The sequence below is a fragment of the Bos grunniens genome, chromosome 15 (genome assembly GCF_055505025.1).
Source record: "Bos grunniens cultivar Pamir isolate PY7600 chromosome 15, Bosgru_T2T1.0, whole genome shotgun sequence".
Taxonomy (NCBI): Eukaryota; Metazoa; Chordata; class Mammalia; order Artiodactyla; family Bovidae; genus Bos; species Bos grunniens.
Genome location: NC_141179.1, coordinates 65974513 through 65991840, shown reverse-complemented (window position 1 = coordinate 65991840; position 17328 = coordinate 65974513). Strand labels below are relative to the sequence as shown.

General features: G+C 38.0%; 1 protein-coding gene across 13 annotated transcripts in view; it reads right to left on the bottom strand.

Annotated features, from left to right (window-relative positions):
* Window positions 1–17328, bottom strand: part of PDHX (pyruvate dehydrogenase complex component X) — a 75752-nt gene that overhangs the window by 40500 nt on the left and 17924 nt on the right. For all 13 annotated transcript variants that reach the window (XR_015141635.1, XR_015141633.1, XR_015141634.1 and 10 more), the window contains one exon: window positions 11981–12061. Coding sequence is in view for 3 of the 13 variants with exons in the window: in XM_086338627.1 (XP_086194753.1) it covers window positions 11981–12061 (81 nt within the window). In the remaining 10 variants the exon portion in view is untranslated. The remainder of the gene's footprint in view (window positions 1–11980; window positions 12062–17328) is intronic.

The window sequence follows — 17328 nt, the reverse complement described above, 5'->3', positions numbered from 1 at the left end:
AAAAAAAGAAAAATCTGAGCCTGAAAAAATGAGGAGGAGGCAATCTAGCAAAGGGGCAAGTGATCCAGGCAGAAAGCACAGCATACCCAAAGCCCCCCCGAGGCAAAAGAGGAACAGGGGCCTTCAAAGGATCTGGCCAATAGTACCTGAGAGAAGCCATGAGAGATTAGGCTGGTGAAGCAAGCAGGAATCAGACCCAAAAAGGAATCCTGTCTGTCACTCAGAGAAAGCTGCTGTGCCAGAGTACACAATTTCACGTTACTTCTTTATTTGACACATTTCAGGGTAGTCAGGACAGGCTACATTGCAAACGGAAAGGAATCACATCCTAATACGTTTCTGTTGTAACCGTGGAAAAAACAACTGAAAGAGGCAACCTGGCACTTAAATCCTTCTTTTAGACACCCAGGAAAGAAATTCTGCCCAAAGGAAAACTGTAAAATAGTGTTTTGTCATTTGTGCTTGCCTGTTTCAAATTCCAAACACCCTTTGAAAATCGTTCGCAAATCGTATCTCAGCCATAGATCAACCTAGATCATTTTGCTCCTATTCCTGAATCCCTAGAGTAGTTGTAATTAATCACAAGTTGCACTATGAAATTTTACGCTCCTGCTATTATTTTTTAAAAATGGGTTTTCCTCTATTTACCAAACTATGAACTTCACAATAGGAATAGGAGGCACCTCAGGTGTTTCATACTCTGCCTCATTCCCCAGGACTCCAGGCAGTGCCTCATACATAATGAGTGTGAGATGAAAACATTTCAGGGAAAAACTGAAGTAATATCACAACTCCTCATTTCCTTATAAGGTATACACCAAACTGTCCTTGAAACAAAGCTGAACCGTTTCTTTCAGTTCTACATTTGATTTGTAGCATGTTTCTGACATTTAAAAACTCATGTATCCTGTCTCCTTTTTATTTTAATTAAATGTACACCCATTCACAAAAAACAGACATATATATCAGCTATATGAGAGTCCTGAGAGGGAGATAAAATGTAAATAAACAGAGAGAAGCATCTAATTATGTGGTGAACTTTCCCCAGGAACCACAGCAAGGTGTAAAACATTGTATTATTATGTAAGGCACATTACCCCTAATATCACACAACTAAGGTTCTACATACACATCAATAATCAAAGATAAAGTGAACGCCAAAGAAGAATTTTGAGCCATGAGGATTCCAAATATACTCAGTTTCAGCCTTGGTCTACAATTTAGTGCTATAACTTGGAGAGCCTGCAAGGCACAGGAGTTACAAAGAGCTCTTCCAACACAGACACAGGTTTATTCCAAGCCCTGACACTTACTGGTTGGTAATTTTGACCAAGTTACTTATTAATCTCTCTCTGACTCTAAGGAAGATTTTGAATGTACAGCCATTAGGAAAAAAAAAAGTCATGAAACTGCCAATGTTAACTCTTCACATACCTCTTCAAAAAGCACAACATCTTTAGATTAAGAAGTTAGATATGTTATGAATGACCATTGAGAACCAAGATTCATTCTAGTTCCCTACTGCGTGCGTACTCATCATTTCAGACAGATCATTCAACACTCGTTTAGTACATAAGGCATTCATCAGTAAGCACGGGTGTAGACACAACAGTAAAATGTGGCTCTGTCCACAACGAGTTCAGTCTAGAGGAGAAGCCCGAGAGGCTGGTACAGAGCACCAGGGCCGGCGCGAGGCGACAGACGGCTCCTCAGCGGCCGCGAGGAGGAGGGCTGACTGGCTGTAGAAGGAGCCGGCGGCCTCGCCGTGTTCCTGCGCCATCGCCTGGCGGTGCGGGTCAGCAGCCGAGGTGGAGCGGGCCCGGAGCGAGAGTGCGGGCCCCAGGAGGGGCCAGAGCAGAGGCCCGCCCGGGGGCCGCTCCCCAGCACCGAAGCCAGCATCGTCATCATGCTGAGCCTTTGTCCCGGCGGGCGGCTGAGGACTGGAGTACGCGCAGGCAGGCGTCCCTTTCTCTTTCAGATTCTGGGTGTGTCCAGACCAGACAGTTAGTGATAATCTGTATCAACTAAGCACATTCCATGACTTTCGCAGAATAATTCTGTTCTGCCGAATGTGAAGAATCCAAGTCTTTACTTAAAAGGTGTGTGTGGTGGTAGCGGCGGGAGACCAAGTAAGTCACGTCTACATGAACATTAAAGAAAACACCTCATCTTAGTGTTAAATTGAACCATGATGACAACTATGATGAGAGACAAAAATAACTGTTTATCAACACAAATATTTACTAGCTGCCCCTATGTGAATGACACTGCGCAAGGCCCGATGGTAAATAATAATAAAATAGACCTGCTTCAAGAAGTTTCTAGTCTGACTGAGGAAGAAGACTAACAAGCAGGCCAAGAAGTCCCATCCAGTCAGTGCCCAGGCAGCGAAGGAGGATAGAGAAGGGGCCCCTAGTCAGGATTTGCCAACTCTTTCCACCACACATGAAAAGATACCATTTGTATGCCCCACGGCCCAGGCAACTCAGCTCCTAGGCCATCTGAAGTCCTACTCTGAGGGCTGAAGGCATGAGTAGTTGTTTGAGAAGGAAACTGCTAGGCAAAGTTAACCTCCCTACATCCCTCTGCTCTTACATTGTACTGCAATGCCCATCACACATGTGGCTAACGCCTATTACACTGGACATTGCAGACACAGAACACTTCCATCACCACAGAAAGCTCTGCTGAATAACATAACCTGTAATTCCACTCACCAACTCTAGAATTCTGCCATAATAGAAATATTAACAATAAATGGGAAATGCTATTCATAATGATGAAATGTGATTCAGCAATAAAAGGAATGAATTGCTGATACATGCTACAACATGGATGAACTGCAGGATCACGCTAAATCAAAGAAGCCAGTCACAAAAGGCTTCATAAAACATGATTCTAATTTACATTAAATGCCCAGAGAAGGCAAATTTTTAGAGACAAAAGCAGATCAAGATAGTGGTAAGAGAAAGAAGTGACTGTAATCAAGCATTAGGGATTTTTTGGAGGGTGATAGAAATGTTCTAAAACTGGATTTTGATGACGGTTTCAGAACTCTATATATTCACTAAAAAATCACTGAATTGTGCATTTAAAATAGGTGAAGACTACAGTGTGTATATTATACCTCAAAAGCTGTTAAAATAGTAGTATACTGAAACAACATTGAAGTTATGTGTGAAACACACATTTAAAAATTTTTCCATTTTAGCATCCAAACATGTATACAAATCCCCAGAAAAAAACAGTAACCAAAGCCATCTACAATAAAAGCCAGAGACCCATTTAACTTTGCAGTAGCACCTGGTTATAACAATTCAGTGATCAACTCATCCAAGACAGTTTTATTTCTGAATTCTATACACTATATTAGTTAGATATAATCTAAGGTTTGCTTAAAAATTGTTTGAAATATTCAAGATTCCCAGTCACATGACAGAAGCAAAGCCCACATGAAGTGACAGTTTCTGACAGATAAAAACACCAAGCGCAGCAGCAGTAACACGGCTGTAAAGCAAGTTCTACGTGGGTTCCAGATGTGGCCAAGTATCGCACAAAACTGTTAGTATCTCAGCCTAGTTTTGTTCCAGTGTTTCAGGATATGCTCTTAAATATCTCAAGAAAGAAAACAATGTTTTTCATATTCTTAAATATGCTCTCACAATAGGAGGGAACAAGAATATTTTCTTCCTTTTTGTTGTTTTAACAGATTTGACCTTCCAGTTTAGTTCCGTTCAGTCACTCAGTCATGTCCAACTCTTTGCGACCCCATGATTTGACCTTTAAATTGATGAAAAAATAATCTATATACACTTTAAATAAAAATATCTGATGCACACTTCCCCCATCAAATAACAAACTTGAAATAAAAATGTGGAATTGCAGTACAATTCACCTTTCAACAGATTTTGAAATTGTACATGTTACCTAGCATTTTTGAACTGTTTTCTCTACTAACTTAATGATGCATATTCTTTACTTAATCCTCAGACTGAAATTAAGTATCGTAATATTCATTATGAAACTACTTTTCTAACACTCATTAGATCAACAAAGATGGGAATAATTTATATGCGGTATCATTACATGTTTCCGTGTGATGATAGTGGTTATCAGGAGGCTGTGACCACTTGGCTGTACAAGAGCGAATGGAAGTCCCTCACCCACTCCCTGTCTGTGAAATGTGCACTCTGCTTGCCTTCCCAGCCCTAGAAGCTGTCCATGAACATAGCCATGAGATAGAATTCTGGTGCTGAGATCACCTGGACAGTGTATGTGACTGAGCCCAGTGTAGGCCTCTGTATACTTTTAAGATTCTTGCTGGTGGTGTGCGGTTCAACCCAGCCTGTGGCCTCTCATGAAAGTCCCCTTGCTTATTAAACTTGGCACATTATCAAACTGGAGCCTCTTTCTTCCATTTCTCCCTACCCTCCATGTATGAGGCAGATTTCATATGACACTCATGAGACTCCTGAGGAGGTTATGAAACACTATGACTTCAAAAAAGAGAAGGAAACTGAGTTATCACAGAATTCTGAAGTCAACGATTTATCTTATATATCATCTAGTTAAACTCACTTCCAGATATTTCATGGCAGAGTGGGAACCCCAAAGGACAAATCCAGGCCAGAGTTTTTTACACAGCACTCTTATTGCCTTGGCTTACCACACACACACACACACACGTAACAGTTGTGAATTACAGTCTCCCATTTTCAAGAAATGTTAGTTTTAAGACCCAACTGCCATCCACCATCAGATCATTAGCCTTAGCTTAAAAATAAATTAGATTCAAAATTAGACACATTATTCTTTTTCATGAAAAAAATTTCAATCCTCTTAAATGCCTGAAAGTTTAAACTCAGTGTTTTAAATAGTAACCATACAATAAAGATCTCAAGATAAAAATGTTTTTTAAATGTAGCTAGTGAGATAAAAAGTATATAAATGTTTTCTTACAGAATATAAATGTTTTTAACACATAATGATAGAACCAAGTTGTGTATCAAGCACTAAACACACTAAGCCATATATAATCCTACCCATGTATACAATACATAAAGAACTAAATTATGCTCACACACACCAAAAAAAATTCATAAAGGTGATGAACTTAAAAAAGAAGCCAGTGAATTATAGAGAATCAAGGATTTAGACTTCTCTCTATTACTTATGTGTACTGGTAAACATTTCTCCTCAGCTGGTAGAACACAGAATTTTAAAAGCAACCATCAAGGAAACAGCCTCCAAGGGCTTCAAGTACATCCTGGCTTGTCCTATATGAAAACAGCACGTGTAATCAAAATTAAAAAAGAACAGAATAATGAAACCATTTGTCTCCTGGCTCTTCATCATACTCACCATATTCTAATGGCTGTGAATAACTTATCAGACTGCCAGTGAGCTGAAAGACCAAGAGATAAATGTGGTCCAAAGAACCCTCTTATCTATTAATACTTGCCCCTCAGGTCTCAAAGTGTGAAGAAATTTAATCTTTTTATAATAATCTTAAAAGGCTGGTCTGTGTCTGAATCATTATTTAATGACACCAACACTCTGTCATGCTGAATATGGAAACAGCCAAAGCTCTGTAATTCATCAGGAAAAAAGAAACTTAAAAATAGATTCCAACTGACTGCATTATTAATAAAGGTGGAACTTTCTTAGATACTGATAATTACTTTAAAAGGTGGCAGCAACCCTGCAGAGCCAATGGCTCAAAATGCTTCCTAATGAAGCACTGTTTCTTTCATTTACATGACATTTGTCTTTCTCAAATTCTAGAAAAGTCTCTGTCAGGTTTTTTTTTTCGGTTATTACCTCTTCCTCATTCTCTCTTTTTGTCCTTGTGGAATTCTTCCTATTGGGTTAGTAGAGGATTCTCATTCTATTCTCCATGTCTCAGCTTCTCTTTTATATTTTCTACTGCTTTATCTCACTGCTGCATGCAGACTAACCTCAGGTTGGACTTCACGAAACCTTTGTCAGTCACGTCTACACTTTAACCCAAACCTGAGTTTTACATTTTCTAATTTTGGAGACAATATTTTTCATTCCTAGAAGTTCTACTTGTCTTTTTCAAATCTGTCTGGATTGTGTTTGTCTTTTTTCATAGTTTCAATTCCTTCTCTTACAAGTTTTATCATTTCAAACATATGTTTTGATATATGCAGTAATTCCAATTAACTGAAGTTCTTGGAGGTCTAATTCTGCTGCTTGTTATGTCTAATGACTTTTGCTCCTAAAAGGGAGCTTCTATGTCAATTACTAAATTTGGAATTGTGAATTTGTGGTTAAAGTGGGACTTTATCTGGGAATCTTGTGTGAACTGGCTTAGAGACTATGTTTTCCAGAATAATGGCATCTGCCAAGTAATCCAGGAAGATTATCAGCCCAAGACTGCTTCACCTCTACTTGTGCGTTTCCAGAAAAGGCAACTACTACAAATCTGAACCCCCAAAGCCTCATGAGAAGAGGCCTATGAGAGAACATTTTCAACAGAGCAGGCATTTTAAATTCCAAGTCAAACAAGTATATTTGTCTGTTAGCATATGGCTTTAGAGAGCTCCCCAGGTGGCTCGGTGGTAAGGATTTTGCCTGCAATGCAGGAGACCTGGGTTCTACTGCTGGGCTGGGAAGATGTCCTCGAGAAGGAACTGGCAATCCACTCCAGTAGGCTTGCATGGGAAATCTCACAGACAGTGGAGCCTAGCAGGCTACAGTCCACGGGGTCACAAAAGAGCCTCCTTGTGTCATACCTCTCATCTCTTGTACTGGCCCAGCCCACAGATCCAAACTCTGGCTGCAAGGCCCATTCTATCATTTGTCTCAGTGCCTTTCGAGCACCCCAGTCCTGCCCCTTACCCACAAGAACCGGGCACTTTTCTCTCATACTTCCAAGCTTGTACTTCCTTCCACTTGCAGCCTGCTTCCCAGCCCCAACACTGCCATGAATGGCTCATTTCCTAGAATCACAGCACAGCCCTGTCATACTCTGAACTCCTGCCCACTGCCTAAACCCTCTCTATACCACTTCATAAGCACTAGAGTGGACCATTCAATACCAGCATTTGTCTGGATGACATCTGTGCCCACTGAATTTCAGAGACCCCAGAAGTCCTTTCAGGGCTACCCGCTGGGGTCAGTCCTCCCGGACCATGTCCTTCATTCTCAGCTCACTCATTCCTCTTCCCTTTACATGTTTAATGCCTGGTTTATCATTTATCAATCTGAGGCATAATAATGGCTATGGGGAACTCATATGGTCAATATTGCTAAACATCTGTTCAACAAACCCTAATGGAAATTCAACTCTCCAAAAGTTTAATATGTTGCAGGAGGAGTAAAGCACACGGAGATGGCTAAAGAAGCCATCCCACAGCTAATACCTGGTACATGGCAATGACAACAGAAACAAAAGAGGAAAAGAAACCAGCTGCCAGAAAAATAAAACGTCTCCTTCTCCAGCTTCCTCCACAGTAATTTTTCCTCTGTTCTTTTGTACCACGAGCACTGTAGCATCCTCATCTCTTTGGCCTCCATATACTTAGTCATATTTTTTTAAGCACCATACTAAGTATTTAAAATCTGGCAAAATAATTATTTACAAGAATTACTATAATACTTAAGTTGTATAAAAACAACTTACGTGATCATCAACAGATAAATGGATAATGATGTGAGATATATACATAAATACATTATTTAATGGAATACTACTCAGTCATAAAAAAGATGAAAATTTTGCTATTTGCAACAGCATGGATGGACCTTGAGGGTATTATGCTAAATGAAATAATGCAAAGAAAGATAAATATGATTTCACTCATACAAAGAATATAACAAACAAAACAAATAAATCAAACAAACACAGAGCCACAGACAACAGAAGAGTGGTTACCTAGTAATCAGGGGAAGGGGAGGGGAAGGCAGAGAGCACAAAATGGGTAAAGGGGATCAGCCACATGGTGACAGATGGAGACTTAAGGTTTTAGTGGTGAGCATACCGCAGCACAGGGAGAAGAAATATGAGTCTGTACACACGAAATACACAGTGCTAGAAACCAATGTTACTTCAGTAAACACATTCTAAAAAATCTGGTAAAATGGTTTCTATATAAGGAAGAGATTAATACAGCTTAGGTACTATTATAACAAATATTCTTTTACTAACAAGATTCAAAATTCACATTGAGCTTATAAAAAGCTGAGGAAAGAGTAGTTTCTCACTCCAAGTTATATCCCAAAGGCTACAGACTGTACAACTTTAGAAAAGATTAGCAGAAACATCTCAGAAGTGATGAAGAGAGTTAATAAACCAACTTAGAAACTTTTACAACTGTCAGTTGACTCATGAACAACTTTGCTCATCCTCCCACCAGAGGTATTTTGAAGTTTATGCCAGACATACTGTCATTTCATACGTAAGTATTTCAACTCATATCTCTTAGAGATAAAATTTTTAAAATGATTATCACAGTACCATTAAACCTCTAAAATGATTAATGCCTTAATCTCATTAAACATGTAATTTTCCAATGTGCCCAAATGTTTTAGTTACTTGAATCATAAACAAAATAAGGTCCCTACACTGGAACTGGATTATGCTGCTATACTCCTCATGGTGTCACTGAATGCATCCTCTATATCTCCTGGAAATTGGTGTTAGAACTATAAGCTTGACCACATTTGGCTCAAGTTTCTGGCAAGACAATCTTATAGCTGGTGGGGTGTACTAGCTGGTTTTCTCTCTTTTTGTGATAATAGCACGCCATTGATGATCACTGGCAATATCCCTTAAATTCATCAGAGTCTGCAAAATTGTGACACAGTGACATTCTATCATTCCTCCATCTTTTAAGAATTTGGAAATATGCCACTAATTAGAAATTTTTTTGCACTTGGTTATTCTGAGCTACAATTCGTAGAAGAAAGGCAAGGACAATACTTGAGTCTTTCCACTTATCGTCAGTTTTCAAAATGAGTTACTTTACTGGCATTCCCTAAAGGAGAATTTTTGAAAGCTCTGAATTCAAATATATTTAATGTGTTTCAAAATACACCATAGATACCACTCTTACTGATCCACAAATTGGCCCATTTTTGAGTCCTGAGTCCATTAAGATGCCCTCAGGAGTTTTGGGGGAACTTAGCTTGAAAGGTTTTTCCAGTGGCTCCGACAGTAAAGAGTCTGTCTGCAGTGTAGGAGAACCAGGTTGGATCCCTGGGTCGGGAAGATCCTCTGAAGAAGGAAATGGCAACCCACTCCAGTATTCTTCCCTGGAAAATCCCATGGACAGAGGAGCCTGGTAGGTTACAGTCCATGGGGTCGCAAAGAGTCAGAGATGACTGAGTGACTTCACTTTCAGGAGTTTTTGATAACTGCTTTGCTTTCTAAATTGACAATATGTTCAAGCAGGAAACCCCAGTTCGATTCCTGGGTAGGGAAGATTCACTGGAGAAGGGATAGGCTACCCACTCCAGCATTCCTGGGCTTTCCTGGTGGCTCAGCGGTAAAGAATCTGTCTGCCACGCGGGAGACCTGGGTTCAGTTCCTGGGTTGGGAAGATCCCCTGGAGAAGAGAACTCTAGTATTCTGGCCTGGAGAATTCCATGGACTGTACAGTCCATGGGGGTCACAAGAGTCAGACATGACTGAGCGACTTTCACGTTCCATCTTGTACACTGCCTGCCACAGACCTGGAAGCAGCTATTTTCCAAGAAGCTCTGGTTAACTTCAGCAGGAAATGGCATTTAGCGACTATAGTCTCATTGTTAGGGGTGCTCATCGCTAGCAGGCTTGGCGTTTTTCCAGGCCCTGCCACGGAAAAGAGCTAGAAAATTAATCAGCACAGGATCTTTCCTTAACCATAGCCATCTTTCATATGTTTTCCTTTAAAACACACCCAAAGGCTGGGTTCCCAATAATATCAGCTTAATCACTCATCTGCCTTATCCCATAAAACACATTTTAAAAAACCTTAGAGTAACAAAGACAACCAACATAACCACTATAATACAATTACTCTAAACAGTTTATATTTTTAGAGATGTCATTGTCTTTCAGTTACAATTTAGCAGTTCACTGACATTTGAAATAGCCCCTCTCTGCATGGTTGTTGTATCAGTTAGTCAGCATATAATTAGGCCCTTCTGCTTCATCTGGTTTCCACGGTTAGGAGTCTTTTAAAATTAAATTGTGTTAAAATTATGCAAAATATGTATATGTTCTAAAGTTAAGGAGACAAACAAGATACATTCAGAGAAATCTAGCGTCTACTCTCTCCACTCACCACACTGTTTCCTCAACTGCACTATAGATAACCACTTTTTTTTGTTAATTTTTTTTGTTTTAAAATTTCCAAATATTAGTACTCCTATCTCTTTTTTTCGTGAATGATACATACTGTATCTACCAGTTTCCACCTTGGTTTTCTGCCCTGAAGGTCTCGCTACAATAGTATACAGAGATACTCTTCATTCCTTTTATAGCTGTGGGTATAGTCTATGTTATTCATCAAACTCTGCTGACCACAGCTGGACTGTTTCTACCTTTTGCTATTACAAACACTGCTGTAATAAATAGCCTCACATGTGTATCTTTTCTTATTTTTGCCTTGAGATAGGATCCCTAGAAATAGAACTGCCTGGCCAAAGGGTAAATATAAATGTAATTTTTCTAGGTATTGACAAATTTTCTTCCCTAGCATCATCGACTTAATGGACATGAGTTTGAGCAAACTCCAGGAGACACAGAAGGACAGGAAAGCCTGGTGTGCTGCAGTCCATGGGGGTTGCAAAGAGTCAGATATGACTGAGCAACTGAACAAGGGATTATACCATTTTGCATTTCCCCCAGCAGTGTTTGAGAGTGCCTGTTTCCTCCCATTCCCTCTAGTCTCATCAACAGGATAACTTATCAAACTTTTAAATTTCTATTAAAGTGATTGGTAAGAAATAATAAATCAGTGTAGTATTAGTTTGTGTATTTATTAGTACAAAATATTACTTTTCATGTGTTTAAAGGCAATTTGTAGTTCTTTTCTGCAAATCTTCTACTCCTATATCTTGCCCAGCTGATAGTTTTCTTATTCTGTACTTTTTAGAAATATTAACCCTCTGTGGTTAAAAACTGCAACACCCTTCTCCAATTTGTCACTTTTTTACTCTATTTATTATGTTTTCAGCTATACTAAAGTTATTATTTTTACTATCAAATTATCTGTAGTTCCTTTATTGCATCTGGAGCTTGAGTTGTAGTTAGGGTAATTATCTACTTCCAGAGGAATTCACTAGCTTTTTTTCCCTAGTACTTGTCCAGTTTCATTTTTGTACATTAAGTGACTGAGTCATTTGTAATTTATCCCTGGCACAACACAAGGACTAAATCTAGTATCATCTTCCTTCACTATTTAAACTATAACTAATGGTGTGCATCTGTGTCTATTTCCTCATTTTCTACTCAGTTCTAGTAGTATGTCTTTCTACGCACCAATACCACAGTTTTAATTACAAAGGCTTAATAACATGTTTCAACATCTTAGTAACATGTTTCTACAACTCTCCTTTGCTGCTCTTCTGTAAGTTTTTTTTAGTATTTTTTTATGTGTTCTTTCCAGTGAAGTTTATAATCAGATTGCCTAGTTACAGGAAAACACACATACACAGAGTCATTATAAAGTAACAAACTAACTTTAGGGAATTGACAACTTTATGATGCTGAAACTAAAGGAAGTGTTAAGAACTAAAACTTGCAAAAAAGCCTTAAAATAGCTGATCATTCTCTGCTTGTGAAAGCAGAGATACAGGCTAACCCCATAAAACCTTTGCTACGTTACCACAAGAAATTTTTATTTAAACAATAAAGGTTAACAAGCATAAGAACCGATCATTTCATGTATATCATGTATTGTGTAAACCAGCAGATTAGGAAAAAACAAAAATGCTCAAATAACACAGGTGCTAGTAATGCACTACTCACCCTCCTTTTTCAGCCATTTCACAATGTTCCCTTCTTCCATCGTAGGAGACAGTGATGGCATTAGTATCTTAATAGGATCAGCTGAAATTGGAAAAAGGAAAGATTAAACACAATAAGTAATACACCTCACGAGGCATCAACAAAAAGTTCAAGGAAATTAATATGAAATTCAATCTGAGGAAAAAAATATTCCAGTCTGAAAGACAGCCAACTGGTCAAACTAAGTGTTCAGTAATCTTTTCCAGAATATTTTCAATTCCTTTTTCATCGTTCCCCCAAGTCCTCTATGCGTATTTTCAAGCCAGGCGCTTACAAGATTAAAAAAAAAAAAAAGTTGACTTATGTTTCATCTTTTTCTCCTTCCCCTTTTGTCACTAGAAAAAAAATATTTACAGGTAAAACCACCAAAGGAAAAGGCAAATAAAAAGAAAATAAACTGGTTTCTGATAACCTACAACACAATAATTAAGATTAGATTTACAACAGAATAATCAAGATTAAACTTCAAAAAACTGGTTATGTTTTTACTTTCACCTAACATTACATACTATTCAAGAATCATGGGTTCTTGCTGCTAAGTGTGAAAAGGAGAGGTCTGCCTTGTTGCGGATGATCTGGCAAGAGAACTTCTGTAATTAAATTAATCTGAGATTGTGTTCCATACCAGAATTCGATTAAGGATCCAAAAAGACAGACTCAAGCCAGCGTGACCTCTCAATAAAGCAGGGCTACTTTTCCGTCAAGTATCAAAAAAGAAGATATTTCATATATTTGCCAGATGTGCTTCCAAGAGTTCCACCTTCCAGGACCAGAGCACACAGTTGTTACATTACAATTTACAGGAAGGTTATACTAATAAACAGTTACCCACTCCGGTGCTTCTTTAGCAGCAGCCACAGTAACAAACTACATTCCCTGAAATCCTCTACAAAACTTATTCTCTTCTTAGATTATTCACCTCTCTGACATAAAAAAGCAAAACATATCACATCTAGCATATTTCAAATGTGGAAAAGAGTAGAACAGGACTTTTTCTCCCCATTGATGTTTTGGGGTTGGAAATAAGGAAATTTAATACTAATGTTAAATAAAGTTAAACATTTCCTTTGGGAAACAAATAATTTTTATGTAATTTCAAATGGGGAGTTCCCATGGCTTCATGGTAAAGAAGTTCCATCTCTGAAATACCTGGAAGGAAGCTTCTGTCCTCCCTGCACTTTTCATTCACTCCCCTCTAAAGGACTGGGAAAAGGACCCGAACAAATACACCTGCCTGTCTTCTCATTATAAGACCTGCCTGCCTATAGGGAGCCTGCATTTTCCCTTCCCTTCTTCTATGCAGTAGGCATAAACGGACCCGCCTTCACAGCAGACAGCAAGTCCAACTCCCTCTGTTCCTGCCAGCAGGCCCAGTGGGTGCTGGGAAGTTACTCAGGATGTGTAGTTTATACACACAAACTCTCTCTCAAACAAAAGGCCAAAGTCTACATAGGGGTTGTACTCAGGAGTCCAACTGTAGAAGGCCACAGACTTAAGTCACATTTTCCAACTGAACAAAATCATCAGCGTTAAAACTGTTACTCTGATTTCCACCCGACTGACTTTTGGCCTCTTTCTCAACTGGTACTAAACTATAAGGATACAAATGTAGAATCATCACTCTCAATAATACCCCAACAGTGATAGAGCCCAAGCCAAATTCTAGGTCAACACACCCATTTCATATATGAGCAAAATATAGCCCCTGATCGAGGGATCTGAATTCTGCCTAACTCCCAAGGCTGTACTCTCCTACACTCTATTACCACTCATCAATAATTGATGATCCTTACCAATATGGACCATCAATTAATTAGTCATCGGTTATTTATAGCCTATTCACTCAGAAATTCAAATGTGAGTATTCTTCATGTGTCTAATCAAATAGCCTAACAATCCCTCTCTATTAAAAGTTCAAGCCTGACATTATGAGATGGAATACTTCACAACCACGTACATAGTTTCACTACAAGGAGGCAAACTAAATGAGCTGCAATGATTCTATGTCCAGATTCTGATGTATGACAAACACAAATTCGATTTTCTCAAAACAAAGTCTCTCTTCAATATTTTTATACCTTGGTTCTAGGTGCCATGATACAACTAATATTTATTTTACGATTCTCTCCTATTATAATCTCTCACCTATGAGACTATCACATTTTCCGTTATTTCTGACATTAAGTACTTTACTATGAAAATTTCACATTATTTTATGAATTCCCACATCAAGAACCACAACAATTTTCATATTTTAAAAATAAAAACGTCATTCCTCATATAGCCACCCTTCATGGGTGAACTGGAATTGCTTCTCTGAATAATGACAATAAAACATAAAAATTCTGTAATAGATCATTATCCTTCTCTGAAATGAACGTGACAAAAAAACAAAGACATTCTGGACATTTCCATTATTCAGTACTATCTCCTGATTGATTATACTGACTTATGGAGACTAAAATGTGGAATGTGTTTTCTGATTAATCTGACCAATCTATCCTCAGACTCTCATGCTAGAAAATCATTTTTAAAAGGAAGTATTAATTTATTAATGAAAATGAATATTTCATTTTAGTATATCCTCGTTCTCCCTGAAGACTATACACATCTTTTCCAAATATATTTTTTTCAGTGGGAAGGTAATTACATAATCATAATACCAGTTTTGAATGAAGGGCTGCACATAAGTAATATCTGATGGCTGCCGTCAATTCTTTTGAAGATAGTATGGGCTTTTCTAGACTCCTTGAATTTTAACCTGTACATAACATTGCTTAATTCCATTAGAAGTTATATATCACTTCCCTTCTCATTTCAATAAGCAGTACATTCTATCTTTCTCCTAGCAAACTGAGGAGGCCTTGAAATGGGCACCAACTATAGTTCCTATTCATATTCATATTACTATAATAAAGGAAATGTGGCTTTTTATTTCCCTGATCATACAGGTTATTTCACTTAGTACTCAAAAAATACCCCATACTGTGTTAAGACTTTAACCCTCTTGTAGTCATTTTAGTGTTTCTTTTTATCAAGCTAAAAAGTGTATCTATTGGCTGATAAGTCTGCCCTGTTGTAGCAGTTAAAGACAATATTTAAAATATTTTAAGGTAACTAAAGTAATGTACATTTCCAGTTTACATTTAAATATACTGATTTTAGAGTCTCATCAATCCATCACAACTGTTTTAATCTCATATTCTGCCTCAACAGAATGGCACTGTCATTTTTTAGCATATATTTTATATTTTTAGAACACGTTTTTCCTTAGTATATTGCTGTTTTACCTTCTTCATCAGGCATTTGAGCATATGAGCAATCACTCACTCACTGAATCTATAGCAGTTTTTCTAAACAATTCCTAATTTCTTCACATCTGATGTTCTGATCTTTCTAAAGCATAATTCAGTTTTCAACTGCAAATATAGTGCATTAATTTAATTTCTTATTCTCTAAAGCATGTCTTTAATTTTAAAACACTCATAGATCAGCAAAACCTATTTAAAAAGTTTTAAATTGAAGATCTACACAACAATTCTAAAAGGTCTCTAGATTAAAAAAAAAAAAGATTAATATAAGCAAACTCTTAAAATACAAAGGCAGAACAAATAGCTTGGTGGCTAATATGAAGCAGATCTAAGCTCCATTACTCTAACAATTAAGGACATTCCACAATTTACATAGGGTCATGCTCTGTTCCATAATGCGACTATAATCCAAACACAGAAATCATGAAGTGAGGATAGACAAATCGAAGAAATAAATTACCCAGAACTTTATTAGCACAGCTCTCTGTTCTTTAATTTGCTTATTTCCTAATAGAGAGAAAGCTTTTCATTTAATCACTTCTCTTTCTAACACAAGAACTCATTAAATAAAATTGACCTTTAAATTTTCTGCTTAGATAAAGCAATTCTGCCACCTGCAGGCTGGATGAAAAAAGGCCATATGAAGTACAAGGAATTTCAAAATCAGTACCAGGGCACAAAGTAATATTAACACTGCAGTACTGAATAAAGAAAGGTAAAGATGTCACACCGGTCTTTGTTCAAATACCTATTTTGATATAAGAATAGATTGAAAATGTCAATGAGCAACAACAGAAAACATATGCATAATAGTTTGTCTGAATATAGTATTTAAAGTAACATACATCATGAAAGATGTCCCTCAAACAGTATACATGGCCTAAGTAAAGGACAGGGAAGCAGAGCGGCAGCCCATGGGGTTGCAAAGACTCGGATACAACTTAGCTACTGCACACACCCACACACCCACACACCCACACACCCACACGGCATAATCCAATTTCTACCTACTTAGTTTGTATGTACACAAAGACCGAAAGGATTTACTCCAAAATGACAACAGTACCTGTCTCTAGTTGATGGCTTTATTATATATGCTTTTTGTTTCTTTGTTTCTTGTTACTTTTAGACATAAACTCACAAGAACAGGGAGAAAAGAAATAACAGTAGAACAACACTTCTGGAAGCAGAAAAGTGAATAACGTAGATAGTAAGACAAATGATTGACTAAGAAAGTCTAAGAAAGCTGAATGCTAAACCAGAAGTGGAAAAACCTGAGATAATCAACCTGGTTTATATGAGAATTTCCCAAAGGTCCAAGAACTGGCAGTACTGAGACCTTTGGAAATACTGGCCCTTTGAAGACTTGGGTGAATGCTATTTAAGTGCTGAGTAACACCACCATCCTTCAACAGAAGACTGGAGGTTGTCTCCTCTGTAGAGGTAAAAGACAAGACCTTTGGGAGACAGGTTGAACCTACACACCTAGAGAAATACAGAAACTACAAAAGTACATTAACTGAGAAATCGGCTGATGTGACTGACAATACCAGAAACTGTGCTAAGTACGTATTAGATGGTGTGGGACAAATAGGCAAGTTAAACACAAAAACTAAAGAAAAAAGTTTAAAGGGAAAGATATTTTAAAAAAGCAGAAAAGGTCAGTTGAGTTCAGTAGCTCAGTAGTGCCCAACTCTTTGCGACCCCATGGAATGCAGCACGCCAGGCCTCCCTGTCCATCACCAACTCCCAGAGCGCACGCAAACTCATATCCATTGAGTTAGTGATGCCATCTAACCATCTCATCCTCATCCTTCTCTTCCTGCCTTCAATCTTTCCCAGCATCAAGGTCTTTTCAAATGAGTCAGTTCTTCACATCAGGTGGCCAAAGTATTGGAGTTTCAGCTTCAGCATCAATCCTTCCAATGAATATTCAGGACTGACTTCCTTTAGGATTGACTGGTTGGATCTCCTTGCAGTCCAAGGGACTCTCAAGAG